At 48.5% G+C, this 26,554-nt stretch overlaps 2 protein-coding genes across 5 annotated transcripts; one reads left to right on the top strand and one right to left on the bottom strand.

Annotated features, from left to right (window-relative positions):
• Positions 1-330: 330 nt before the first annotated feature.
• On the top strand, positions 331-16,789 carry Csrnp2 (cysteine and serine rich nuclear protein 2). 2 transcript variants are annotated; one of them, XM_048446160.3, is made up of 6 exons: positions 331-557; positions 5,071-5,169; positions 5,776-6,008; positions 7,068-7,327; positions 10,189-10,485; positions 12,269-16,789. In XM_048446160.3, exons 3-6 carry the CDS (start codon positions 5,858-5,860, stop codon positions 13,196-13,198), a joined length of 1,638 nt encoding a protein of 545 aa, XP_048302117.1. In that variant the 5' UTR covers positions 331-557; positions 5,071-5,169; positions 5,776-5,857; the 3' UTR covers positions 13,199-16,789. The 2 variants fall into 2 exon arrangements, with proteins under 2 accessions (XP_048302117.1, XP_048302107.1); XM_048446150.3 differs by lacking the exon at positions 5,071-5,169.
• Letmd1 (LETM1 domain containing 1) lies at positions 16,179-25,927 on the bottom strand. Of its 3 annotated transcripts, none has more exons than XM_048446170.3 (9): positions 25,521-25,907; positions 24,953-25,104; positions 23,056-23,171; positions 22,430-22,512; positions 20,143-20,329; positions 19,938-20,039; positions 19,691-19,843; positions 18,387-18,483; positions 16,179-17,588 (listed from the first exon to the last, which is right to left on the bottom strand). In XM_048446170.3, the coding sequence occupies exons 1-9, from the start codon at positions 25,640-25,642 to the stop codon at positions 17,521-17,523; spliced, it is 1,080 nt and encodes a 359-aa protein (XP_048302127.3). In that variant the 5' UTR covers positions 25,643-25,907; the 3' UTR covers positions 16,179-17,520. The 3 variants fall into 3 exon arrangements, with proteins under 3 accessions (XP_048302127.3, XP_085534735.2, XP_048302140.3); XM_085678609.2 differs by having other exon boundaries at positions 25,628-25,895; XM_048446183.3 differs by lacking the exons at positions 20,143-20,329; positions 23,056-23,171 and having other exon boundaries at positions 25,521-25,927.
• Positions 25,928-26,554: the final 627 nt, after the last annotated feature.

Here is a 26,554-nt window from a genome sequence, read left to right on the forward strand (position 1 = left end):
CTTCAGGCATAGGCATGAGGTCATGGCGCGAGGAGAAGGAGGGCTTTATAGGAGAATTTGTTTAGTTAGTGTCAGTGTGTAGCCGAAGGTCGGCAGCCTTCCTTTTCAAAAGGCTGCAGCTACCCTGATGCCTTTCTCCGGGGGTCCGATGTGGACGCTCCCTTTGCAGCTGGTTCCAGGGCGGTCTAGGGCTTTGCGGCACTCGCCGCCTCCGACTCCCGGCATGCCATTGGGCGTGGGCCGGGTGTAGACTCCATTTCCCAGGCTGCTCCAGGTCCCGGCCACGACGCGCCGGCGCCTATAAGAGGCAGAGCGCCGCAGCCGGAGCCTATTGTTAGCCGGAGCCGGGGCGGTTCTGGGCTGTGCTGCTCGGGGTGCCCGAGTGCAGAGCCGCCCGTCCCCCGCCGCCTGCCGGCCGGCCCACACACCCTACAACCCGGGGAGCTACGCGACGGGCCCGGGGACCGGCGCGCCTCGGTCTTCCTCCGTGCACACGGGCTGAGGCGGCAGCAGGGGTGTCGGAGACCCTGACGGGAGAGGCGTCCGCGGCGGGGCCGGTAATGGGCCTGGGGTGCGGGGCGAGGGGTCCGCCTTGTCCTCTCTGGGCAGCGGCTCCCGGCAGCGCTCCGGCGCAGAGCCGTGCGGAGCGAGGGGGGCGGGGAGCCGGGGCGCCTCTGGGAAGAGGCGTGGGAGCGAGGGGCGCCGGGGACGCGGGCCGGGCTGCAGGCTAGCTCGAGGGACGTCTGGGCGTCTTGGAAGCCGGCAGGATTGTGGTTGACGGCTGAGATCGGGATGGAGTGGGCAGTGATGTAGGATGGAGAGAAGTGAAGGAAGGGGAGGGGGACCGGAGGAAAATGTGGGAGGGGTGGTTGGGAATTTGTGAGTAGCAGGCAGGAGGATGTGGAAGGCTGTGGGGGACTGCAGATGATCGGAATGAGCGGGAAGGTTAGCCGGAATCAATGGGTTGAGAGCTGAAGGGTTCCTCAGCTGTGTTAAGGTGAACTGGTGACTTGACATGTCCCTTCTGCTCTGGTCTTGATGGCTCCCATTTTTCTGGCGTTGTGTGCAAAAATGAGAGCATCACTTGTCCTGGTTGCTAGCTTGATCTTTTTTTTTTCAGGCCCAAACACACGCCCGCCTGCCTTCCAATCCCATTTCAGTGCTATGGTCTTGATTCTTCCTTTTAGAAGGGTTTGGAGTGGCAATGTGACATACAAACTGTTCTTCAGTATGAAAGGTTAGAAGTTCTCCCCAGTTTTCAGTTCATGGTAAAACCGCAGCCGATTCACATTCTCCTTTCCTTTGGTGGCTTTAAATCTTAGGAATCTCTAAAACCAGGGTGTTGGTATGTGGCAGCTATGTGAGGCTGTCCTTTAGAGGAGAGCTAATGCAGCATCATGTTCCAAGTCTCCCACAAATATCTTGTGTCTTCCCTAGGATGTGGCTTACACGTGGAAAGCCGGCTTCTAACCTCGTGTTAGTAAACCGGTAGAACCCCGGAGCATGGGGGCGGGAAAGGGCCCTCTTTAAACCTAGCAGGAGGTTGTCAGTGAGCACCTGAAATGCTTTTCCGATTTCATGATCTTGGTGATCACAAGGACACAGGGTTCCATAAAACCGTAGTATTTGAGAATCACCACAGCATCTTGTAAAAGGGCAGCAGGGTAAGGCATCTTACTCGATTACTGTGTGGAGTGACAGCAGGCTTTCTACCCCAGTCCTGGCTGGTAGTCCTTTAGCAGAACACTGGGCTTTAGCTGAGTGGAAAGGCCTTTCCAGTGAGGTGAGCCTTGTCTTAGGATTTTGGACTAATTTAAGAAAAGGCTCACACACCCAAACTGTACAAATAACTCTTCGACCACAGCTCCACAGCTGCCCTGAAATGCGCCCCACGTGCTTTTTTTTTTTTGACCTTGTCCCTCCCTCTGCATAGGCTGTCCTGGAACTTGCTCTGTAGACCAGACTATTCTCAAGCTCACAGAGATCCACCTGCCTCTGCCTCTGCCTCTGCCTCCTGAGTGCTGGGATTAAAGGCACCTTAATGCATTGCCACACCCGGGTTTTGCTATTTTATGGAAGTTGGGATTTGGTGTTTGCAGTTCTTACCTGAAGAAAGCATAGACCTAATACTGAAATGCACACGCTGGTTTTATGTCCTCTCTGTACTGTAACTGTGAACTGCATTGTGTCCTTTTGGGAAACGTTCAGCTAGAAACACAACACCATACGGCACATAGTCAGAATGTGTCAGCTGACTTCATCTCGCCAGCGTGTGGAAGGTTCGAGAGAGAAACCATTATTTGTTGTTTGAGATGTTGTTGATTTAGACATTAAGTATTCTGACCTGCATCTCTAGTCTCACCTTGGTTATTTCTGTATAGGTTTGAGTGCTTGGATATAACTCTTAAAAGTGGAGGGGTAGGGGTTGAGACAGGTTTCATGTACCCTTGGGTAGCTACAAATTTGCTTTGTAGCCAAGGGTGACCTTGAACTTTTGCTTCTTCTGCACTTAAGTGCTGGGATTACATGCATGTGCCATCAGATGAGGGCTAAAGAGTATCTTCTGAACTCATGCATGATCTTTTACCAATAGTTAAGGGAATAGCTGAGCCAGTGGGAATGACTGATTCTTAATGGAACCTGTTCTAGTGGTTACTGTAGCATACGTGAGTTCTTCAAGGCAGTTTGGGACTAACTGGGTGGGAAATTCATGGTCAAGTTCACCCCAAAGAGCTGGATAAGGAGAGCTGAGTTGAAATATAAACTTACAGTGTTTGCAGGAGATGATAGGAATTTAAGTTCTCAGTGCTGGAGGGCTGCACTTGGGAAGCTGAAGCAAGAGGACCACTGTGAGTTCCATACTTTTCTCCAAAACAAGCTTGGGCCTTGAAGGGCCAATCTGGGCAACATAACTAAACGTAAACAATTTTCAGTAACAGGTAACTTTCCAGGAGTGTCGTAACATCCTGAGTAAGGGATGAGACCTAGAACAGTGGAGTTTCAAGGCTGTTGCGTGGTAGCACCCATGAACTGATTTTATTTTGTGGTGCTGGGAACTGAAGCCAGGGAAGGCTTCAAGTGTGTTAGGTGGGCAACCGCTGTCCTACCAAGGTCCCGCCCCAGCCCTTTCATGGAATAGGCCCTATAGATCAGTATACACAGTATTTACTCATGTAGACCTGGTTATTGGCAACTTAAGAAAAGTACTTTTCCTTACGTTCTACAGCTTTCCCCTCCCCCTTTCTTTCCTACTTTCCTCTGTCACTGCCCAAACCACAACCCCAGAAGTGAGAAGACATGAACAAAGAGACTTAGAGCAAGCAGCCAGCATTGCCACGCTCAAGGGCACAGAGTAACCCTGATGAAAGGGTGCCCTTAAGGGCAGCTGGGTTATGATAAGGGAGAATTTTAGTAATAAAAATGGTTTTGGCCCAGATCCAAGTTCACGTGAGACTTAGAGAGTAACAGTCAAAGGAAATCCACATTACCGGAAGCAAAGGATCCCAAGGAAAGAGCAGAGTGCACATTTGCTTCCAATCATAAATCCCTGAGTGCTTCCAGGCTGAGGAATAGCAATTTTTCTTCAAGTATTAGCCAGAGCTCAGTTAAATGGAAGGAGTGCTTACGCCATTTCCAAGAGGCAGATTTTCTGCTCAGTGTTGGCTTCTGTGTAGTTGAGAAGGCATTGGTGGTGTGTGTGGTTGCAGGATTCAGCAGACAGTCCTCTCCTTTCCCTCTATAGTATCCACATGAATATTTAATGACAAACATGCCCCCTCCCCACGTGCACGCCATGCTTCTTCACCCAGAATAGAACGGAATGAGACATTTGTTAGCTGAAAGGTATCATCTTTAAGCCCAGCTAAAATCTTACCCATAGAAAGTCCCTTCACCCTCACTCTCGTCATTTCTAAGAAGGTGTGGTCAGACCCAAGGATCACAGCTGACATGCTGGACTCATTCGATTCTTTTAAAAAATGTTTTGGTTGTATTTTATGTGAATAGGCTTTTTTTTTTTTAATCTGCATATGTGTCTGCATACCACTGTGTGCCTGGTGCCCGAAGAGGCCAGAAGAGGGTTTCAGACTCCCTGAAACTGGAGTTAAAGGGTTGGAGGCTGGAACTGAACCTGGATCCTTTGAAAGAGCAGCCCGCACTCTAACTGCTCCCCACCAGCCCTTTGTTACCTTTTACACACACACATTTTTTTTCTTTAAAAGACTGTTTCTGTGTAGTCCTGAGTGTCCTGGAACTCACTCTGTAGACCAGGCTGTGCTCGAACTCACAGAGATCCACCTGCTTCTGCCTCCTGAGTGCTGGGATTAAAGCTGTGTGCCACCACACCAGGCTCCTTGGTGGAATTTTTCTTCTTAGCCAAACTTAGTTGAGGGATTGCTTGCCTGAAACTGAAAGCTAAGGTGCGCCAGCTCATCTTGTGACTCGAACGCAGGATTTTTATGTGACCTGAGTATGTATTTTAGGACATCCCTGAAGTGCGCACCAGGTCTGGCTAACTCTGTAGAGCTGAACTAAATTGCTACTGAACTATAGCCCAGAAACCAGCCGTCTCTGTCTCCACAGTGAAGCTGGGCAGCTACTCCGCAGCAAGGCAGTAACCGCTGCTGTTAGCCGCCAGTGAGATCGCAGTGTGGGAAGTGTCTTACCTCGTCGCATGGGGGTTTGGCTGGCAGCATTTCTCCTGTACAGATTCTTGTTCTTTCGGAACTTAAGTCCAAAGACAGAGACAGAGAAGGACCTGTGCCTGCTGTGTTGATGTGACCAGGATTAACTGCCACCTCTCTGTATTCCCTTGATGGTTTCTTCTTAGAGACCAGAGATTGTAAAATTTTATTTTCTTTTTGCATGGGGAGGATGAGAGACCAGTATAAGATTGAAAATGAGCCTGGTTTTTGTGTTGTTTGTGGTGCTGGGATCAAACCCAGGGCCACATGTCTACTAGGCAAGCGCTCTGCCGCGGAGCTGCACCCACAGCCCCAGTTTCTGGGTTTGGAAGCCAGTACAGATTCTAATCTTGGCTCCTTTCTTTAGTACTAAATTTGCCCTTTCTAGGAGCCTGGTGAGACACTTCACACTTGAAGATCTGGGTCAAGGGTTTTCCTGACTGCCAATGTCCTTCAAAATTGAGAGCCTGGAGCGGAATTTCCCAAAGTATGTTCCAGGGACTGTCTGCCCCCTAACATACTTTGGCAACAGTGGGTTCCACAATCAGGTTTTGAAACACTGCACTGTTTTCTTTCAGCCTTTACCATGCATGCTCATAAGTATATTAAAAACCCCTAGGAGATTCTGCCATAGCTGGTTTTCTCAGCTATTTTAACAGCAGTCCTATTTTCATTCAAGAAGCTATTAATACCATGGAACTAGTGTATTTAAGATACACACTTGGGGAAATGCCAGGCTGTGTTATCACTGGGATAAATATTTGGGCCTGGCTTTGGTTTAAGCAGAGGGTTTGCTGTCTTTGAACAGTGAATGCTAGCCCAGTGACTGCTGTGGCCAGCGGGGTTGGAAGTGAAGCCACTCCTCCACTGGGAAGGGCTATGCAGACTCACTCATAGAGTAACTGAGGCTGGAGGAGCCAAAGGAAACCAGTAAGAATGCTGGCCAGAGTCAACAAAGAAATGACCTGGTCCTGAGAAGCCAGACCAGTGCTAGGCCAGGTGCTTAGCTTTTCTTCAGTTAGAGCGATGTGTTTACAGACTTGGCGGGTGTGTCTCCGGACAGCAATGCTGACTCCTCTTCTCCCTTGGGCAGAATCCTAATGCTCCTGGCTAACTGGTGGTGAGCAGCTTCGGGGCCACCGTGGTTGACTCCCCAAGCAAACCATTTGAATCCAATGGATGCATTCTCGGGCTCAGGGCTCAAGAGGAAATTTGATGATGTGGATGTGGGCTCATCAGTCTCCAACTCGGATGATGAGGTCTCCAGCAGTGACAGCGCTGACAGCTGTGACAGCCTCAACCCTCCTACAACTGCCAGCTTCACACGTGAGTGAGCTGCTCCCTTCCTGCCTGCACCCTGTCCCCGAGAGCCCCTGCAGCCTGAGACCGCTTCTGTCCATCCTGTGGATGTGCCCTTTACATAGTGTATCCTTGATTTTTGGCAAACCTCACTGCTCCAATAGCATAGACTGGTCTGATTTATTTTACTTGTGCTGTGGTTTGGGGCGCCCAGAATGGGTGGGATGTGATGGAGGAAGAGGAGCTCAGTATTCTTTTACCTCAGAGGACTTGCCCAGAGGTCCAAGAAATGGTAACTGGAGCAGGAGTGGATATTTGGTTTGGACACTGGCATCTCCATCTCTTCCTTTCTATTCTCTTGATCCCATAGCTCTCCAAGGGTCTGAACTCTGAAACGAAAGCTGTGAGGGTACTACTATTGGTTCCATTCAGAGCACACCTGCAGCTTTTCCAATGGCACCTAGCCTGGGCACAGTGGCATCTCCTGACTCTCAGGTTGTCCCTCTAGAGAACCCCTGGTAGTGAGGCCGGGGCTGTGGACTAAGTCTGGTCTGCTCGTTTCCGTGGTTTCGTTGGGACACTCATACCCATTGTTTGTGGTTGTCTTTGTGCACTAGCAGCGTGCTTGAGGAGTTGCGTCAGAGACCTCGTGCCCTAAAGAGCCTAAAATATTTTTCAGCAGGCGTGTGGGAGAAATGTTCCACTGTGGAGCGCTGTCCGGTTGGACTTCTGGGTGGAAGTGGTCCTCGTCAGCGTGGTCCACTGCTAGTTCTTAGTCACACGTGCCGACTGAGGTGCAGACACAAGAGCTGGGGTTTCTAATAGAGTTTTAATTAGTTTCAACTATCACATGGCAATTTTCTTTTCTCCTGAAAAGAACACCTAGTGTTCCCCAGTTACTGTCTAAAAATAGATTTTTGTGGCCATCTATTTAGATGAAGTCAGTCTGGAGGCAGTAGTATGAACCAGCTGAGGGTCAAGGCTCTTTCCAGTTTTGCATAAGACTTGGAAATAGTCTAATATTTGGGGACAGGTTAAGAGCCTGGATGAATAAGAGCAGGTAAGAGCCCTGTGTTCCATTCACAGCCACATCCATCCTGAAGCGGCAGAAGCAGCTGCGGAGGAAGAATGTTCGCTTTGACCAGGTGACTGTATACTACTTTGCCCGGCGCCAGGGCTTCACAAGTGTGCCCAGCCAGGGTGGAAGTTCTTTGGGAATGGCCCAGCGCCATAATTCTGTTCGCAGCTACACCCTTTGTGAGTTCGCACAAGAACAAGAAGTGAACCATAGAGAGATTCTCCGTGAGCACCTGAAGGAGGAGAAACTTCATGCCAAGAAAATGAAGGTGCCTGTGGGGCGAGGGGTCTGGTGCTTCCTGCATGCCGAGGCCAAGGCCTTCCGTTAGATCTTAGTTTGAGTCTCCTCGCCATCTCTGGTGGCACTGGCAACTAAGACAAAAATGACTCTCCCTGCACTGTCCCCGTCTCCCTAGCACAGGGACGCTTTGGGGAATGTGAACACCTAAAACTTACGAGTTTGTTAGCAACTGTCCTTGCCCACGGGAGTAGAACAGAGCAGGCTTTGATCCTTCACTCCACACCATCACCCCCGAAGACTGACACAGTCTCCTTGGTCTAGAGAGTAGCATTATTTCATGGTTAGTTTCATAGACCAGTACACCACGGTACTGGAGAGATGGCTCAGCACTTAGAACATTTGTTATTCTTTTGAAGGATCTGGGTTTGGTCCCCCGCACCTACATGGTGGATCATATGGCTGGACTGGAACTTGCTATGTAGACCAGCTAGATTCAAGTCACTAGTAGATATGTACCTACCTCTATCTCCCAAGTGCTGGTGTTAAAGGCATACACTACCAGACCTGGCCAAGTAAATCAGTCTTTAAGAAGCACTTACCTACTGTATTGTGCTGACACCACCAGAAGACCCTCCGCAGACACCCATACTTTAGAGTGCTGACACTCCATTGTCAGAGTTTCTGTAAGCCCTCCAATTTCCCCCAGAAATGGGAATGGGGCATAGCTTAGTGGTAGAGCATGAAGTCCCCAGTTCAGGAGACAGAGAGAATATGAATGTTAATTGATTTCCGAGCCCAGAGCATGAGGTGGCTGCCTTATTTTCAGGGTGTAGATGAAACTGAACAGGCTATGGCTGGGCTGGAGACCTGGCAGCAGAGGGCAGAGACTGCCTGGGTCTCACCGAGTTCATTCTTTGAGGCTCTCAGCCTGCTGCTAGGGTCTTACACCTGTTACTGTTATGACGATGACATTCGGCCTGCCCTTTCTTCTGAGGAATTCTGTCACTGACCCTGCCGCCTTTCTGTTGCTATAGCAACAGCTAGACAAACATTCTTCTCAGTTGCAGTGAAGGTTCTCTGCCTCTTTCCTGTAAGACAACTCTCCCAAATGAGGCAGAGGAATGATCTAAGCAGCATCTATCTGTCCCTAGCAGGGCATGCTGAGTGCTAGCAGTGCTGACAGGGATGTCAGGAAGGTTTCCTGTCTTTAGCACTCTAAGGACACAGTCTTCTCATGCGTCACTTGATGTCTCTCTTCCTTTGGAGCTGTTCCAGTCAGCTGTTAGAACTCCGTAACCTTCAGTGCATATAATTTCCTAATAGTTTAGTTTTGTTTTGTCCATATGGGATTCATTATTGTAAGTAGTTTGAATTAGGTGGTAGTTGTTTTTGTTTTGGGGAAATCTCATGGAGTCCAGGCTAGCCTTGAACTTGCTGTGAGGCAGGGTATAGCTTTGTGCTTTTGTTCCTCTGCCTCTACTTCCTAAGTGCCAGGATTATTAAGCAGGAACCACTGCTCCTGGCCTTGGCTTTTCTTTCCCCAAGAATATCTCATCCCAGCACTGTGTAACGGCTAGGAGCCTGCACTGCTCCGAAATACCCCTTCCATGGAGATCTGGAGTCGGCTCGCTTCCCTGATCACTTTCCTTTGAGAATAGCAGGAATGCTGGGGATGAGCCACAGACAGGAACAGTCCTAAGGTCTACAGAAAGGAACCTGGCAGCTGCTTGCCTGGTACAGAAGTAACAGACTGGAGAAGTCCGAGTGGGGTTCCCAGTCCCTCAGTTCCCCCACAAGCCTTCCTCCTCAGGCTGTTGCATCACATCTCCCAGGGGAGTTGTTCCTCTCCCAGCACTCCTGCTGTGTGATGAAACAAAGCAAAGACTCCAGCCGCTGAGCTTTCAGCCTGCTAGCAGCTTCCAGGGCCCCAGGGGCTGGGGCCTCATTTTCTTTACTTAGATCCTCTAGTGAGTTTGTAGAGCTCATTCAGCCAGAAATTGTCTCCAGCCTGTCCTTTCAGAGTCCTGCCCTGACTTTCTATCCAGATCAGTGCAGAAAACCCAGATCTCTCCCATAGATAGCACATACGATGTTATTCACACTGCCACCTCACACAGGGTTTTCTCTGGTGTGAAATAAACTAGGATCAGAAGGAAGAAAGCATTTCTTCTAGACTCTGTTGGAAGTCAAGGCTTTGATAGTGGTTAGTAACTGGCTGTCCACTCCCTTAACAGTAAAATGCAGTTCTGAGTGCATAGGTAATTATTTACAGTGGTGGGAATCAGTTTGTTGACGAACACCTTGGAAGCTGGTGTTACTGTAAAGTACCCTTTTCTCTGAAGATAGTTTTGGGTTCTCCAGGGTTTAAGTTGAGGGTGTTTTACAAGGTTACCGATATCACTGAGGAACACCCAGCCACTGATACACATCCACTGCGGTGCTGGCAGCAATCTAGAAATGGAGAGAATGTTTGTGCTGTATTCTAAACATTTCTCCAGACAGGACCATGATGTTGTTCATGCCCCTAGCCTCAGCTTTCTGAGTAGATGGGGTGCTGACTGTGCTGCCAGACTGGGCAGAGAGCCGTCTTTGAGGACCCAGAGCTCAGGTGATGTCTCTGCTGTTGACAGCATGGTGTTAGAGCCAGATAAAGTTTCTGTCTTTCTGCTCTGGTTTTTAATCATGTCCTGTGTGGTCTAGTATGACAACTATCACTTATTTTGGCTATTTCAATGTAAAGTGAAATAAAATTCAGTTTCACAATCTTTACCTTTCTGCTGCTGTGCTGTGGTGTAGGACAGCATAGCTCCTCCTGGCTGCAGAACTGGGGTCTGTTGTGGTCACTGCATTGCTAATGCTCCAACGCTGACCTTTCCTGTCTCCTGGCAGCTGACCAAGAATGGGACAGTGGAGTCAGTGGAGGCTGATGGCTTGACACTGGATGACGTTTCAGACGAAGACATCGATGTGGAAAATGTGGAGGTGGATGACTACTTCTTCCTCCAACCCCTGCCCACCAAGAGGCGGCGGGCCCTGCTGAGAGCATCCGGAGTCCACCGGATTGATGCTGAAGAGAAGCAAGAACTCAGAGCCATCCGCCTATCTCGGGAAGAATGTGGTTGTGACTGTCGGCTATACTGTGACCCAGAAGCATGTGCCTGTAGCCAGGCTGGAATTAAGTGCCAGGTCAGTCATATTTGGCCTGAGATGGAATATCTACCCCAAGATTGGGGGTGTGGTTGGGTGCCAGTGAGGACAGGAAGCTTCCGGTCCAGGGATAGTCCATGGCTGAGAACTGTGCTCCAGTTCCACAGCCCTCCCAAAGAAAGCAAGCAGGGGAAGACTCTTAGGCCATGGAGGTGCCCATTATCTTTTCTGACTATACCTCAGAGGTGCTAAGCAGCTGGCAGCAAAGGAAAGAATAGGGAACTACCCTTCCCATTCGGTAAGTGTGAACAGGGTAACTACCTTTCCCATTCGGTAAGTGTGAACAGGGTAACTGCCTTTCCCATTTGGTAAGTACTCCTCAGGTAGGGATTCTGTGAGATGGAAGGAAACAAGTGGGGCAGCCTGCGGCTTCTCATCTGCACACAGCATTTCCTTCCAATTTTGTGAAAGGCAAAGTAGTTTTGAGTCTCTGATTCAGGACCAGACCTGAGCTGACAGAACTTAAGTCCTCAGTTTCCTCAAATAAAGTATCTTCTTGTTGGCATTCGGAGAGATTGTTTGAAATTCCCATTTTCCTGGAAACCATCAGTGCTACCCAAAACAGTGAAACCTCCGGAACTTCGTGCTGGGGCATGGTGTTGAGTCCTGTAGTTGAACCCTAGAACTCATTTTCCTTGGCTTTATTTAGTAACAAAGAGCTCTAGTAAGTCCGGCCAGATCTTCCTTTCCATTTGCAGTCCCATGGTGAGTCAGTTATTCACAAACCTGAGAAGAGTCTTATCAACTGCTGAGTCTAGATACGGATTGCTTTTGGGGGAGGACAGGTCTCATTCCAGGCTGGCCTAGACCTGGACTTACTTGGTTTAACAAGGATGACCTTGGACTCTTGGCACTGCTTCCACCTTCCAAGTTCTGGAATGATTGGTGTGCATCGCCACGCCGTGGGCTGGAGATTTCAATAAGCTGATGCCATGAGATGTGTTTGTATTGTTTGCTACATGGTTCTTAGGAGTTTCCATTTGGGGCATTAAGGGGAGATAAAGAGGCAGAAAACATCTCCTTTCTATTTTTTTCTTTAAAACTGTGTAGCCCAGGCTGGCCTGGAACTCACCATGTAGACCAGGTTGGCCTCAAATTCACAGCAATCCCCCTGCCTCTGCCTCCCCAGTGCTGCCACCATGCCAGCACATCTCCTTTCTAGATAGCCCTGGCTGTAAGTCAGTTATCTTGGTCACCGCCAGAACTACACTGGTAACCCTCAGGGAGAAGCTGGTGGTGAGAGCCGGTCACAGTGTGAATCTTCACCTCAGCACTAAGGCACCTCTGTTTAGTTTCCCTAGAGTGTATTGCATTGAAGTAGCAAGATCTCCACTCATTTACCACGCCTGTCATTGCAGAAGGCTTGGGCCCAGCCTTTTATTGTCCCAGTGAACCAGGTAAGTTCTGCAAGTCCCTGAGGCACAAACTCTCTTCTCCTGAGATAGCAGCATTCAGAGAGGTAGCACTGGGCTTGCTAACTGGAAGGAGCCTTTGATGTGATTTTTGTCTTTTGATTTAGAAGAGGAAACAAAGCCCAGGGGAGAAAATAGATGACCCCTGAGCTGCCAGCACTAATTAATGGCCGAGTTGGAACTGAGGTGCAGGCGTTCTGCTCACCACTGCCTAGTGCTGTTAGCTTGTGCTGCATGTTACGCTTAGACCTGGTCACTGCTCAGATCCCAGCTGCCTGTGTGTGCCAGCCGATGTCACCTACTGCTAGAGCTATTGGTCTAATCTTGCCACAACCTCATATGTCCCTCAGGTGGATCGGATGTCCTTTCCTTGTGGCTGCTCCAGGGATGGCTGTGGAAACATGGCGGGACGAATTGAGTTTAACCCGATCCGCGTGCGGACTCACTACCTCCATACCATCATGAAGCTGGAGCTCGAGAGCAAGCGACAGGGGAGTCGCCCAGCAGCCCCTGAGGATGAGCTCCTGCCCACTACTGGCTGCAGCCTGCCAGGAGCCCAGAGTTCTGAGACGCAGGACTTCCAGGAGTTCATCGCCGAGAATGAGACTGCAGTGATGCACCTGCAGAGCGCGGAGGAGCTGGAGCGGCTCAAGGCAGAGGAGGACTCGAGCGGCTCCAGTGCTAGCCTGGACTCCAGCATGGAGAGCCTGGGGGTGTGCATCCTGGAAGAGCCCCTGGCTGTTCCCCAAGAGCTGTGTCCAGGCCTGGCCACCCCCATTCTCATCCAGGCTCAGCTGCCCCCAGGTTCCTCTGTCCTATGTTTTACTGAGAACTCAGAGCACCCGGCTGCCTCCCCGGTGAGCAACCCATCCTACTTGAACAGTGGGCCTCTGGTCTACTACCAGGTGGAGCAGAGGCCAGTCTTGGGAGTGAAGGGAGAGTCTGGGTCGGAAGATGGCACAGCCTCCTTCCCTAAGGAGAAAGATCTGAGTGTGTTCTCCCTCCCCGTTACCTCACTGGTGGCTCGCAACTCCTCAGACTCAGCTGCCCCCTGTAAACCAGAGGTGGGGAAAACACCCGCTCTCGACAAACTGTTGCCCGATGACTGTAATGACTGTAACCCTAAGCAGCCTGAGAGCGAAGGCTTCCACCCATCTTGGTCTCCCTCAAGTCTACCCTTCCGAATGGACAATGGAGAAGGCTGTGGAGTGCAGAACTCCCAGCAGAGCGAGGATCGGACCCCTGAAGACTCTGCCCTAGAGCTCCCTCTGGCAGTGTGACCTGAGGTAGACACTGCCCATTCTCTATTTATTATCTAACACCATTTCAAAACAGGACTGCTGCTCCCAGATTATTTTATTGAAACTCTTAGGAAAATGGGTAGGAAAGGGTTGTTAGTACATGTGTTTTTAAGAAGGGAAAGAGACCAGCCCCAGCTCAGTTTCCAGTACTGAGCTCACTGGGCCACCAGAACAAAGATGTCGCTCACACAGAGTGAGCTGGGTAGCTCAAGTAGCTCTTTTTTATGCACAGGGCCAGAACTAAGGATGTGAGCAGCTCCCTGCAGGGCGCGCACTCGCTCCTCAGACAGCCATCTCGGTATATCAGTCACACTGTTGGAAAGGCCACTTAGCTGAGTCTAGAACGGAGGCTGCAGAAGTCTCCACTTCTCTACAAAGCCCCCAGTTCGAAACATTGATTCTGCCTTTCTCCCACCTCCTATCTGGGAAATAAGTTCATTTTCAGCGTGTTTGGTATTCCCTGACCTGCTCTGTGGACAGGATTCCTGGTCTGTAACTTGAATTATTTCTTTCTATGTTCTTAGACACTAGAGTTAAACTTCTCTGCCTTTTCCTCTATCCTTTTCCTTAAAAGAAAAAATGCAGGTTGGACATGGTACAGAGCACAAGGCTTGCACACCATTAGGCAGGGGTCCAGTGTGGAACAGTCTGGAAGATGACTGTGCTGCCTTCTCACCTAGTGCACCCACACACACTCCTTTTGGGAGAGCTTGGCTCTACATGGAATATAAAGTATAGTACAGAGTCACCAGCTAGTTAGGATCCTCTCTGTACCGACCCTCACGGTTCTTGGTTACCCAGGGTTAGAAAGCCCTTTGGAAATCACAGTTCAAACCTGAGAACTGCAGGTGTTTATTGGACCCTTCCATCTTGGAGATTTATGAAAACAAACCGATTCTTAGTAATATGACATAGGACTCCCAGATTCCAGAGGATTCAAGGTCTGATTATAATCTTTGAAATGTATAGACTGGGACTCAGACTCAACACTTACCTCAGTCAGTAGGCCTTGCTCCTCTCGTCCTAATTAAAGTCCCCAGATCCCCATTCAGCACTGACTTTTACTGGCAATGTTACCTCCGCCTCCTGGTTCAATGGAGGTGGAATGAGACAGTTTCCTCTGCCATTCTCCACCAACCAGGAAGGAAAAATGAAATTTGCTTTGATTTTCTGAGACAGGTTATTGCTAAATAGCCCTGGCTGGCCTGGAACTTACTGTGTGAGCCAGGCTGGCTGTGGCTGTCCTCCTGACCATGCACCCTGAGTGCTGGGATTGCAGGTGTGTACCGCTTGGCTCGACTCTATTTTTGGTGGGATACTAAGGCCCTGGGGTTGCAAAGCGAACTTGACTGTGTGTGGCAGCAGAAGCACCTAGTTCTCTCTCCAGCCTCACAGGAGTTACCCCGAGTACCAGAGGCCAAGATGCTCTCACCCTTAGCTAGAACTCTTAAACCCAAGACCGAAGCTAAACTGAGACTGGCTGATGGAGAAAAGAATCTTTCTGAAAGTTAGTTGAGAAGGAGGGAACTCAGCACCTTTCCTCCTTAACACTCCAAATGTTCTTATCCCTTGGCCTTGGATTTTCATTAGGAAACATACTACTCATTGTCATCAAGACTAGCCAACCTTCAAGATATTTGATATAATTCCAGTTTCTTATTCTAAATGCATCTCTTCTTTAATTCTATGTTCTGATTCAAACTGATCCCCAATCTCTGAGTGCTAAATGTTTAGCACTGGCGAATGTCAAGCAAAGGACCTTTCTACAGCTTGGTCCGTCTCATTTCTGGTGCTACCTGCGCTGGGCAGAAATGATAGTTCCTGCTAGGAAGGCTAGGCCCCTCACGGAAGCAGAACCAGTCCCCCTCAGCCTAGGCCTGCAGCTCATTACTGCAGCTCTTGTTATACTGTCTCCTTGCATACTGTGCACAGGTCGTATTTTCAATGTGAATCCAAAGCTTGTCTGGCTCTCTGAAAACAGTTTCTCCCCCTTTAGGTTCTTTACATTGTAATGATGCTGTATTTAAAGAGAATATTTAAATGTAATATTAAAGAAATATTCAAAAGAATGGTTTTCTGTGCAAGCCACGGTTATTTGTTAAGAGAACGGGTGCTTCTCTTGCTGCATGTATAAAACTGTTAGTTAGGAACTAATATCGATGATAGGAATATTCTGTGATAGAAATGTAGATAACTGTCTCTTTTATATATATATATATATTTATTTATTTATTATATATACAATATTCTGTCTGTGTATATGCCTGCAGGCCAGAAGAGGGCACCAGACCCCATTACAGATGGTTGTGAGCCACCATGTGGTTGCTGGGAATTGAACTCAGGACCTTTGGAAGAGCAGGCAATGAATGCTCTTAATCTCTGAGGCATCTCTCCAGCCCTGATAACTGTCTCTTGCTGCAGGTGTAAAACTATTAGTTAAGAACTATTAGATAGGAATATTCTGTGATGGAACTGTAGATAATTGTCTTGAGCACCAAGACCCTGTCCTGCCCAGGATTCCCTGATACACCACTTCAGCTTAAACAGACCTGGCCTTTTATACCCCTGCTGTCTGCAGTTGCCTTTTTCTCTATTTCTTTTTTTTTTTAAAATTTACTTTCATTTTATGTGCATTGGTGTTTTGCCTACAGGTAAGTCTGTGTGAGAATGTCAGATCTTGGAGCTACATACAGTTGTTAGCTGCCAAATGGGTGCTGGGACCTGAACCCTGGTCCTTTGTGAAAGCATTCGGTGCCCTTAACCACTGAGTCATTTTTCCAGCCCATTTCTCTATTCTGATTTGCCGTTCTAGTATGTCTGATAGATAACATTAAACAGCCCTCTAAATTTCCTTTCATCACATTAAAAAATTCTGTTCCAACCAATTAAATACCCACTAGTTAGGTCACATCAGCCTTATAAAAAACGAGTAGAGTGTGCGTAAGTAATTCCCCAAAACTGGTTTCAGGCAGTCTTTACTTGGGTTTAAAAACAATGCTTCATGCATTTACAGTAAGTTATAGATGTACACACGACAGCCAAACCCAGCTTACTATCTTGATGCAGATCCCCTGGTCTCCCAGGACTAGGCAGTAATAAGTATCTTACGACCTATGGCCTAAAGAAGGCAGCCACTGCTGGCTACAGATGGTTTAGTGCAACACAGTGGAGGTAGCAAACACGTAAGGTCCTCAGGGACTGTGACAGCCTGAGAATTAAGACACTGGAGGGAGGGCAGCAGCCGTCCTTCAGCTTCTCACCTCCTTTAGGATGTTCCCATAAAAGCAAACAAACAAAAATAAATAAACAAAACAAAGAAAAGCAAGTGTTGAGAGAATATGAACAGGAAGAGGGTGAACAGTCCGTGCCAGCAAAGGGGAAAGTGTCCCTACTTTTGGTCACATCAAAAAGTGGCTCACGCCTGTAATCCTAGTACCCAGGTGCTGTGGCAGAATTTTCAGGATTGCCAGGAACTGAAAGCCAACCTGGGCTATATAGTGAATTCCAGGCCAGCCTGGGCTATACAGTGAGACTCTGTCTCAAAAAGGCCAAAAAAGAAAAAAAAGAAAAAGGGTGAGGAAAAGACTGGCAGGGTGTCCAGGTGCGGGCCCAGGTGTTAGTGCTCCAGTCTGGGCAGCAGGGCTTCTGGCACCCAGAAAGGCTGAGTGGACAGCACTTGCCTGGCACAGCAAAGCCCTTGGTCAGTTCCTAACGCCTCACAGGCTCTGTGTGGTTCTTCATCCTGTATCCCCGCCCTGGGAGGTGGGAGCAGGAAGAGCAGGACTTCACAGTCATGAGTTATGAGACCGTCACACAAACCCCTCACGGCTGTACAGACCGCGGCAGTGAGGCCGGTGTGCTATGGACCTGAGTCCTAGCACCCAGAAGCCTGAGGTGGGAGGATCCCTTGAGCACAGAAATTTGAAGCCAGCCTGGGCAACATAGACTTATGTCAGAAAAAATAAAAATTTAAGAACAAACCATGGCAGTCATGGATTTTAGGTCAGATGATTCTCACCTGCGCAAAAACTGTTAACAGGACCTAAACATCACATCACAATAAAAGTCCAGTATCAGAGGTGCTTGCCAGCTCCAGGTTAGCATGGTGGGATGGCAGCACACGCGGTTTAGTTCAAGCTGTGAGGGAATGTCTGTGCCTCCCAGATGGGTAGCGTGCTTCAAAGCCTATGGAACCTGTTCCTCTGCCTCCCACACTAGTGCAGACTGCTGCCAACTGCGGTTTGGTCCCACACTACAATACTATGTGACTGCAGGACAACGTCATTCTCTCCATGGTTCACTCAGCGCCTTGTCTCAAGGTTGGTGGAAAGCAGGACCACGTTGTGCAGCAAGAGGGACAGCTCAGCTTCTGCAAACACCATCAGGGTTAGTGCTTGGCTAGGACTCGGTTTCCCTTCTAATTGCCCTGGAGTTCAGAGCTCGGTGTGAGGTAGAAGCCAGGGCTGGGGAGTGCAGCAGCACGAGGCTGATCTGCGGACCCTGGCCTCACGCCAGCCCCACACGCACGCCCCTCTCTGCTTCCACTATTTCTTCACGTCCACGGTGCCCTGATTCTCACGTGACGGCAGTCACCTCATGGTAGAATTAGTGCTGCAAGGACATTCCTCAGCTTCAAGACTGTGTCTGTCCCTCTCCCCTTATTTACCCCAAGCTCAGGAACATCTGCCTATGTCTGGAGATAGCTTTTGTTTGGCACACTAGACACAGGGCTGACTGGCATGGAATGGGGATAGGCAAGTATGCTTGCTAAATACTCTCTTGTGCATGAGACAGCCCCCTAACAAAATGCCAGTAGCGCCCAGGCTAGGAAGCTCTGCCTCAGCAGCAGGCAGTCCTTTTGTCTTACACAGTCTATGCTATAGTAGGCACTCAACTACAAAATAAATATATGTTAGATAAAAGCTTTATGATACTCAGCAAGTAATCCCAGGATAAAGTACAAAAATGAGCTGGGTATGGTGGTGTATGACTATCCCAGCATTCAGGATGAGAGGCAGGATAGCTGCAAGTTCAAAGCCAATCTGGGACATAGTTCCAAACCAGCCAGAGCTACACAGCGAGGCCCTGGGTTTTGGTTTGTTTGGTTTTTATTGTTTGTTTTCTAAAGTTCGGATTTCAGTAACACAGCCACAAAGGTTTGCCTTACCTTTTAGGCTGCAGGAAATCTGCAACCATTCTCCCAACCAAGCCCGACACCTGTCATCAGCAATGTGGGTAGAATTCAAGCCACGAAGATAGCAAGCCTGTACCACTCAGAAGAGAAACATCCTTAATAATCACAATATGCTACAGAAACAGACATCCACAGTGACTGGATCTTTTCAACAAGTTGCAGTCTCATCCCCATAAGAAACCAACCTTCAGCCGGGCAGTGGTGGTACACGCTTTTAATTCCAGCACTCAGGAGGCAGAGGCAGGTGGATCTCTGTGAGTTCGAGGCCAGTCTGGTCTACAAGAGCTAGTTCCAGAATAGGCTTCAAAGCTACAGAGAAACCCTGTCTCAAAGGGGAAAAAAAAGAAAGAAAAAACCCTTCACCATGCAATGTAAACTAGAAATGATAACCAAATAGGCCTATTGCTCCATGTCCTGCCAAGGCCCCCACGCTGAAGGCTCCGTGCCGGGTTAAAAAGATGCCCCTGGTAGAGTGCTCCTGCGGCACGCACAGGCCTGCATGACATGCCACAGGGAAAGCCTAGTCCAGGCGACCATGGGGAGGCAGGAGGAGAAACCAGGAGATGAAGCCTAGCGAGCAGCCTGCGTTCATGCGTGCATGTCCTTGCAGGGCACCGTGTGATGCCAGCCTTCCTCTTCCTGTCTCTTACTGTCCAGCTGCCAGGACATGAACAACTATGCTTCATCTCATACCCCTGAGATGCACTGCTACATCGTGGCACCAAAACCTCCAAAACTGTGAGCCAAAAACACCAAAAAATTAAAACAAAAACACCACCTTCCTTCTTTTTAAGTTGATAGACTCAGGTATTACTACAAGAATGGAAAGCTAACTGGTACATCTATATGATCTAAAATAGCAAGCTCAACTATACTGTCCTTGAATTGTTTTAAACAGGTTGTGCTGGGACCTCCCAAGTGCTGGCTCACAGGCATATGCATCATACCCTGCCCATGGGCTTTGCTTTCTTTTTTTCTCTTCCTACTAGTTATGTGCATTGGGGGAAAATTCATAAAAATAAAATAAATTAGCTTAGAGCCAGGTACAGCAGCTCTGACTGTAACCCCAACACTTGGGCGACTGAGACAGGAGGACTGCTTTAAGTTTGAAGCCAGTCTGTGCTGTTTGAGGACAGCTAGGGCTATAGAGTAAGGTCCTCTATCAAAAACTACAACCACCCAGAAACAGCTTGAGTTTTGGTACAAGCAAGCTAAAGAGCCCTGTAAGCTTCCAGTTCACTCGGGGACACTGCTTGACGCTGCAATCAACCTCTTACCGATTTCACCTCCTGAGCAGTCAGCTGGCCAATCCCCAGCTTTGCCAGAGCCCTGTCCAGCTGGTGAATCACTGTGGTGTGGCTCTTTAGGCGCCATCTCAACAAGGGCAGAGGCAGGTACGGCGTCAGGAGCATGGCCCGGCTCAAGGCTTTCTGTGACACAGCAGAGGAGGGAGAACTGAGATCATTCTATTTACAGCCTACAACACAGTGATCCTGTGGACACACAAGACCTCTAAGTGCTCACCATTTGCGGAGCCTGGAGTTGATTCAAGCCCAGGGGATAAGTTGAGAAGCACTCTCTGAGAGCAAGGATGTCATGGGCTGTTGGGTGGGTACCGTTCTGCACCTTGTAAGTAAGAAGTGGGTAGATTTTAGAGACCCTGGTCAGCTGCTCCTAGCAGATCCTGTGCAATGCAACCATCTGGAGAAAGGCTTGGCTGAAGCAGTACCTTGGTGCACACGTCTGTCAGATGCCACCGAAGCCTCTCATCCGAAACAAGTGCGCTGGCCCTCTTTAGATAAGCAATGATTTCTGAGTGGGACTGCTTCCGGAGACTGTGATATATGTCTAAGAAATCAATTTGTTGTTTGGGGGTCCAGAAATGCTTGACAAGCAGTTGCCTAGGAAACAGATACCTAGAAGGAAACAGCATCACAAAATAACTTCCTGGAAGTGGGCTCACCGGGCATCTGGCAGAGATGTGCTTCTCCACCCCACATTCTTTCTTCTGTAATTTCAGCCTGATTGCAAGTGGACAGAAACCCTGGTGGGCAGCACTCAGATAGAATGCCTCTTTTTGAACTAAAGCATGCAGAGAACTTACCCGGGACAGCTTCATAGAGCGGGGTGCTGTGTGTAATGCTGCTAACGTACCACAGAACAGTCATGAAAACACAACATGATAAGGGCCATGGATGTGCTCTTTAATTCAGTTACTCACATGTAAGGTAGTTTTTTTAAAACATGGCTACAAATTCTCTGGTACTTCTTTTATGGGCAGGTAAGATTTATTTGCCTCTTTTTTCCCACTCTGTGTGATTAATTCATACAAAAGAGCTGAAAGGATCTGCGACCTCTAAGACAAAGCTATCAAAAGGATAGGCTAGTGGACACTTTGGTCCTGGAAGGCAGAGGCAGACAGACCTTTGTGAGTGTCAAGACAGCCAAGACTACATGGTGAGACCTTGGGTTTTGTCAGTACAGAGTCACATGCTCGTTGGCCTACTCATGCCTGGAGCTCTGGTTGTGTTGTAAGACACTCCACCATCCAGACTGCTAGCCTGAAGAGGCAGGCCATCTCCCAATGTCGGCATCAAAACAGACAGAGTGACGGCAGGCCCTCCTCTGGTTCACTCGAGCTAAACACTACTGCAGAGCCTGTTAGCATCACTCGGTACGGAAGTCGCTCACTCTCCTTAGGCTGTCCAAATACTTTTCTTTGATTTTGCTTGTTTGTCTATTTGAGACAAGGTTTCTCTGTGTAATAGCCCTGGCTGTCCTAGAATTCACTATGGAGACCAAGCTGGCCTCTAACTTACAGGGATCCACCTGCCTCTGCCTCCCAAGTGCTAGGATTAAAGGTGTGCACTACCATCACCTGGCCAAATGCTTTCTTTTAAAGTATTGCTTTATTTATTTTACTTTTGACTGTGTGCATGTGAATGCAGATATTCAGAGTCTAGAAGAGGGTGTCAGACCCCTGGAGCTGGAGTGACAGGCAGCCATGAGCCACCCAGGTTGAGTGCTGTGACGCAAATGAGGTCCTATGTAGGAGTAGTGTATGCGCTTAATTGTGCAGCTTCTCCCCGCTCCTCTTCCCTTATTCTTGACCCCCAATTCTCGAAAAGAATGGTGGTTTTCATCTAGTACGTTCTGAAGCTGCCATTATACCACCATTGACAGCTGAAGTAATACACAGGGTCATAGCTTAGACATCTTTGGCTATAAGATAATAAAGCCACAATATCAGATTATAAAAATTATTATTTTGCTGAAAAAAATTCCAAAGTGTTGTTCCTCTTGGGGACAAGGAAGGCACTAAGGTTACTTTACACAGCCAGGGCCGCTGAACCACCTACACCTGTCACTGCACCGTGTCGGGACCTGACAGTACTCAGCAGCACTTAGGGAGGACCCAGGCTCAGTTCCCAGCACCCACATGATGGCTACAGCCGTATGTAGGCCCTATGTCATGTATATACATCCTCATAAAATAAATCAGAAAAAAAAAAAAGAAACTTTGAGATACCGAAAAGACTGAAGTAGGAAGTCTGATGACCTTTCAACTTCTGAGATGAAAAGTTTTTAAAATAATTTTCTTGGGGCTGAGGAGATGGCTCAGGGTTTAAGAGCACTATCTGTTCCTTAGAGGACCTGGGTTCAATTCCCACCATCTAGATGACAACTCATAACCACCTCTAACTCAGGTCCAGGGAATCTGATGGCCTCTTCTGTCCCGCAGGCTCCTGCGTGCACATAGAGCACATGAGCTCACCAGCCACACAGACATGAAAGATGCAAACGAGTAATTTAAAAAATAAACAAACAGTTTAGTGGCCTTTTTTCATTTTGTTTGTTTGAGAAAAGGTTTTATGTAGCCCAGGCTAGCCTTGAACTTCTGATCCTCCTGTCTCCGTCTCCCAAGTGCTTAAATTATGTGCCACTACATCAGGCAAAATGATTTTTAATTGTTAGAAAGTCTGTAGTTTCGGGACCTGGTGTTAGGACATACTCACATCAGCAGGAAGACCAAGTAGTTGGCAAAGGGTGGGATGGAAATGACACCTACGAAAAGACACTTGGTGACATCGCGACGGAACTGAGCAGAAACAAACAGAGACCGCTTTAATCCAGGTAAGTTCTCGGTAACGTGGACAGCCCTCCATCCCACTGTACAGTGAACCTGTACTATAGCCTCAGAAGGTCCATGTTCACTTCTGTCTTCTAAATGGGAAGTTCCTGAGGGTAGCCCTCTGATGTTAATTTCCGTATCCCAAACCCCTCAGTGAGCTCTTTCTGACCACAGAATGTCTCCTGACTCTTATCTCAGCTTCAAACTGCCTGTCACCTCACTGCCAAACATCTTCCTGCTGCCCTGAGGCTCTGTGGAGATCTCTGTATGTTCAAAACTAAACTGGATTTTATTACTTACGAATAGAATCAGAAAATGTGCCAGAAATTCTATATAGCGCTGCTGTGCAGTTCATTCTCAACGAACCTAATTCTGACAAATAACCGAATGCCTCACTCATGGCCCAGGGAAATGTGTGACCAGTGACGAACAAGAAACAAAAGAAATAAATGTAGGATCTTGATTAATTACCTCACCATGAACGTCTTGGTATTTGTCCCTGGCCCATACCTGTCTCAAATGCTCCATCTCCCGGTAAGAGAGTTGATGAAACTTTACACTGTGCTTCCACATGTTTGCCTTTATTCTTCTAGCCTTTTTGGCATCAGCCCATAACATCTGTATTCCTGCCCCATTAAAGCGGAGGACAGAACGTGGTGTTATCCCGGTTTGAATCTTGCCATGGCTTCCTACTCTGAGCTCCCTCACATGCACACACACAGCTCCTCCCCTGCACTGCCTACACAAGCTTTCAAGTAGAAAGCTTGAAACCCCTCTTAGACGCCCCCCCATCCTTTCCCCCAGCAGAATTATGATCTGCTGTGGCAAGGTCCCCTTGTTGTAAACCCTAGCTCCTTAATACCAGGGCATCATGATCAGTTAACCTTATGTTTCCCAGCCAGATTAACTTGCTGCTGTCTGAGGCATGTTTACAAGTTGCATAAATTACTATGATACCATTTTGAATCTTCATTCGATGATAATCCTTACATTTATCTAGTTTTTAAAAATGCTTCCAGAGCTGGAGAAATGGCTCAGAAGTTAAGAGCACTGGCAGCTCTTACAGAGGACCCAGGTTCAGTTCCCAGCACCCACACAATATTCACAACCATCCACAATTCATATTCCAGGGGATCTAATACCTTCTGACCTCTAAGAGCACCAGGCATGAACATGGTACACATGTATACATGCAGGCAAAACAGTCATACAAATAAAATATTTTAGTGCTTCCATATTTATGAACAAAATGTTATCAAGATTGGCTTCAAATAATACTGAGTCATTAGTGTGTGTATATGTAAGTATAGTCTCTGTGTGTGTATGATTGATGATCATTAACTCTTTTGTTTTGAGTTTCTTGCTTTTACAGAATCTTGCTATGTAGCTGAAGCTGGCCTCGAACTCCTAATCCTCCTGCCTTGGATTGCTGGGTTGTGAGATTATAGACATAGAACCACCATGTCTGATAAGCCAGCCATTCTTACCTCCACTTTTTAGATAAAGTAGGTAATTTTCCAAGTACATGAAGCTAATAACAATTACAGTAATATTCAGAGTTGACATTCTGCTTTTTTTTAATTAGTGGATAAAAGTATAGGATATAATAATAATAAGTCAATATACATTGGGCACTTACTGTATAGATACCATATTAATATAAATCAGGCCCTGTTCTAAGCACTTCATAATGTTGATTTAATCTTCACAGTTAGTGTGGTGACGCAAGCTTGAATCCCAGTACTCAGAAAGTGGAGGCAGGGAGATCAGAAGTTCAAGGTCATCTTCAACCACACAGGAAGTTCAAGGCCAGCCTAATCTGCATGACACCCTTCTAAATAAATAAATAACATTCACAACTATATAACCAATAGGTAGGTTCTATTACTGTTTCATAGATGAGAAACCCAAGAGAACAATTTAAGTCACTACAGCAGGTGCAGTCAATAAGTCAGTCACAAACTGGGATTTGAATCAGACATTCTGGTTCCAGAGTGGCCAAATGACATTATAGGTGTCATTTCATTGTAACTCCTGGGCCTCCATTTTAAATCAAAACCTTCAGAAATCAAGTATATACAGTGCCATTTCCCTACAAGTCCCCTAAGATGGCAATCTGATAAGCATGTCTATCGTTTTCTTATGGCAACAGATAAATCACTGGGGCAGGTCTGCACAGCCACAGTTCCTTGCTCTTGTGACGGACAAGGAAATTACATCTGTTCCTATGGTATCAGAAGTGGTTTATAACATCTTTGTAGATATTTAAGAAGACAATTTGTAAGAATTAATGTTCAAACACAGATGAAAGAGAAGACATCCCAGCTCACGTCCATGCAGCAGAACCCGCCCGTGATCTCACTGCCTGTACTCTAGCTCACCCGGGGATTTCTATTTTAGTGTTTACCTTTCATGAAGACTGTGTATAAGGCATAGAAGCGGGGGAAATGACGACCCAAGAAACGATGGTATGTTCCATTAATCGCTCTTGTCTTGGTCGCCACATAAGAAATCAAATTCTTCACGTCTGCCTTGGGAGAGAGATGAAGCTTTGAAGACCTACAAGGAAGATCAAAGAGACTGTCTGTGATCTAGTAGAAGCCACTTCGTACCTCGGGCTTATATTGTAAAATACAAGTTTCTGAAAATCAAAGCTCTTTGGTCTGAGAGGGGGCAGAACAAGCAGAAACGTGATGAGACGGGCTGAGCATGGCGTGTGAGCAAAGCCTGTGGGGCCGGCAGAATGCAAGCTAAGGCCAGGGAGGGATCAGAGAGGGGAGCTGAAAGGTGAGCTCGGGATGTGCGGGAAAGAACAGACAACACGGAGCAGAAAGGGTCAGGGATCCGCATTCAGTAGGGATCCTGCGTGGAAAAACAAAATCCCCGGGGCCAAGGCGCGGGACCCCGAGAAGCCGAGGTTGAGCCGCTCCAAGGCTTCTACGTCAAGAATGCTCTTCTCTCTCCAGGGCCCTCACCGAGGGGCCCGCCACGCAGAACCAGAGCGACCCAGCTGCACCCGCCGGGTGACAAAGGGTCCAGGGGCGACGGCCGAGCCCCAAAGAGCAGCCCGAGCCCAGCACACCCTGGACAGCGCCATGTTCACGCGGAGGGAGGGGTCGTCTCCGGGTCAGAGTGCACGCCGCAGTGCGCGCGCGCCGATCCCCAGTGCTGCCGGGCCCCCCGCGCGCGAGCCTGTAAAGGGGAGAAGGACCCGATTGGACGCGGCGCCGCTTCCGCTGGCAGGACCGGAAGCGGGCCGACCAGTGGAGGGAGCGTTTGTGAGTCCGAGGACGCCTTCTCCTTGAGGGGCCCTGTGCTCTCGTCCGCTCCCTAGGGCCCCGGGGCTCGCGGGCGCTGCCCTTGACCTCTGCGGCGCCCAGGGCGTCGGGCCCCGTTGGGGTCGGGTGGCGGGGACGCGGGGTGGCGCGGCCAGCGCCCTCTGGTGGCGGCGGCGAGAAGCGGGACTGTCCCTCTGCAGCCTGTGTCTGTCACCTGCGGCCCTCCCACCTCCCCCCTCCCCGTCCAGCCCTCGACTGTGGGCCTCAGGTCCCCTTGTCACATAGGAGGTGCGCAGTGACTATTTTGGGGTAAATGATCACGTGAAAGGACTCTAGGCGTTTAGCTGCCTGCAAGTGTCAACACGGCCCTACTGTGTCCGTAGGCGTTTTGGCCATCAGGGACGTGCTGAAAGGGTGTCTAAAGTCAGTTACGACACTCACATCTCCTTTAGTGTATGTGGCCTTGGACACATCCCTTCAGTGTGTTTCCCGTGCAGTGTACCCTATGTTACAAAAACTCCCTGAGGATGGAAGGATGAGATTTTTGCACAAGTTCCCACTGTAGTGATTCAGCCACAAAACATGGCTGACACGTCCCAGTTCCAGGGCCACGCATGTGCTTACAAGCCCTCAGGCAGAAGTGCCTAATGGCCCCTGGAATCTTAAAGGACCCCGCCTGACCCACGTGCAGCATGGTTGCATCATCTATGTATGACGCAGCTGCGTGAGCC

Source organism: Myodes glareolus, chromosome 19, assembly GCF_982192425.1.
Source record: "Myodes glareolus chromosome 19, mMyoGla1.1, whole genome shotgun sequence".
NCBI classification, from domain to species: domain Eukaryota; kingdom Metazoa; phylum Chordata; class Mammalia; order Rodentia; family Cricetidae; genus Myodes; species Myodes glareolus.

What these genes read in the sequence shown, in the direction of transcription:
- Letmd1 (XM_048446170.3), bottom strand. Translation starts at nt 25,642, where the DNA reads ATGGCGCTGTCCAGGGTGTGCTGGGCTCGGGCTGCTCTTTGGGGCTCG. An exon ending in ATACACAGTCTTCATGAAAG is followed by an intron (nt 23,172 to 24,952) that starts GTAAACACTAAA and finishes TTAATGGGGCAG; the next exon opens with GAATACAGATGTTATGGGCT. An exon ending in TACTTGGTCTTCCTGCTGAT is followed by an intron (nt 20,330 to 22,429) that starts GTGAGTATGTCC and finishes GTTTCCTTCTAG; the next exon opens with GTATCTGTTTCCTAGGCAAC.
- Csrnp2 (XM_048446160.3), top strand. Translation starts at nt 5,858, where the DNA reads ATGGATGCATTCTCGGGCTCAGGGCTCAAGAGGAAATTTGATGATGTG. An exon ending in TACAACTGCCAGCTTCACAC is followed by an intron (nt 6,009 to 7,067) that starts GTGAGTGAGCTG and finishes TTCCATTCACAG; the next exon opens with CCACATCCATCCTGAAGCGG. An exon ending in AGGCTGGAATTAAGTGCCAG is followed by an intron (nt 10,486 to 12,268) that starts GTCAGTCATATT and finishes TATGTCCCTCAG; the next exon opens with GTGGATCGGATGTCCTTTCC.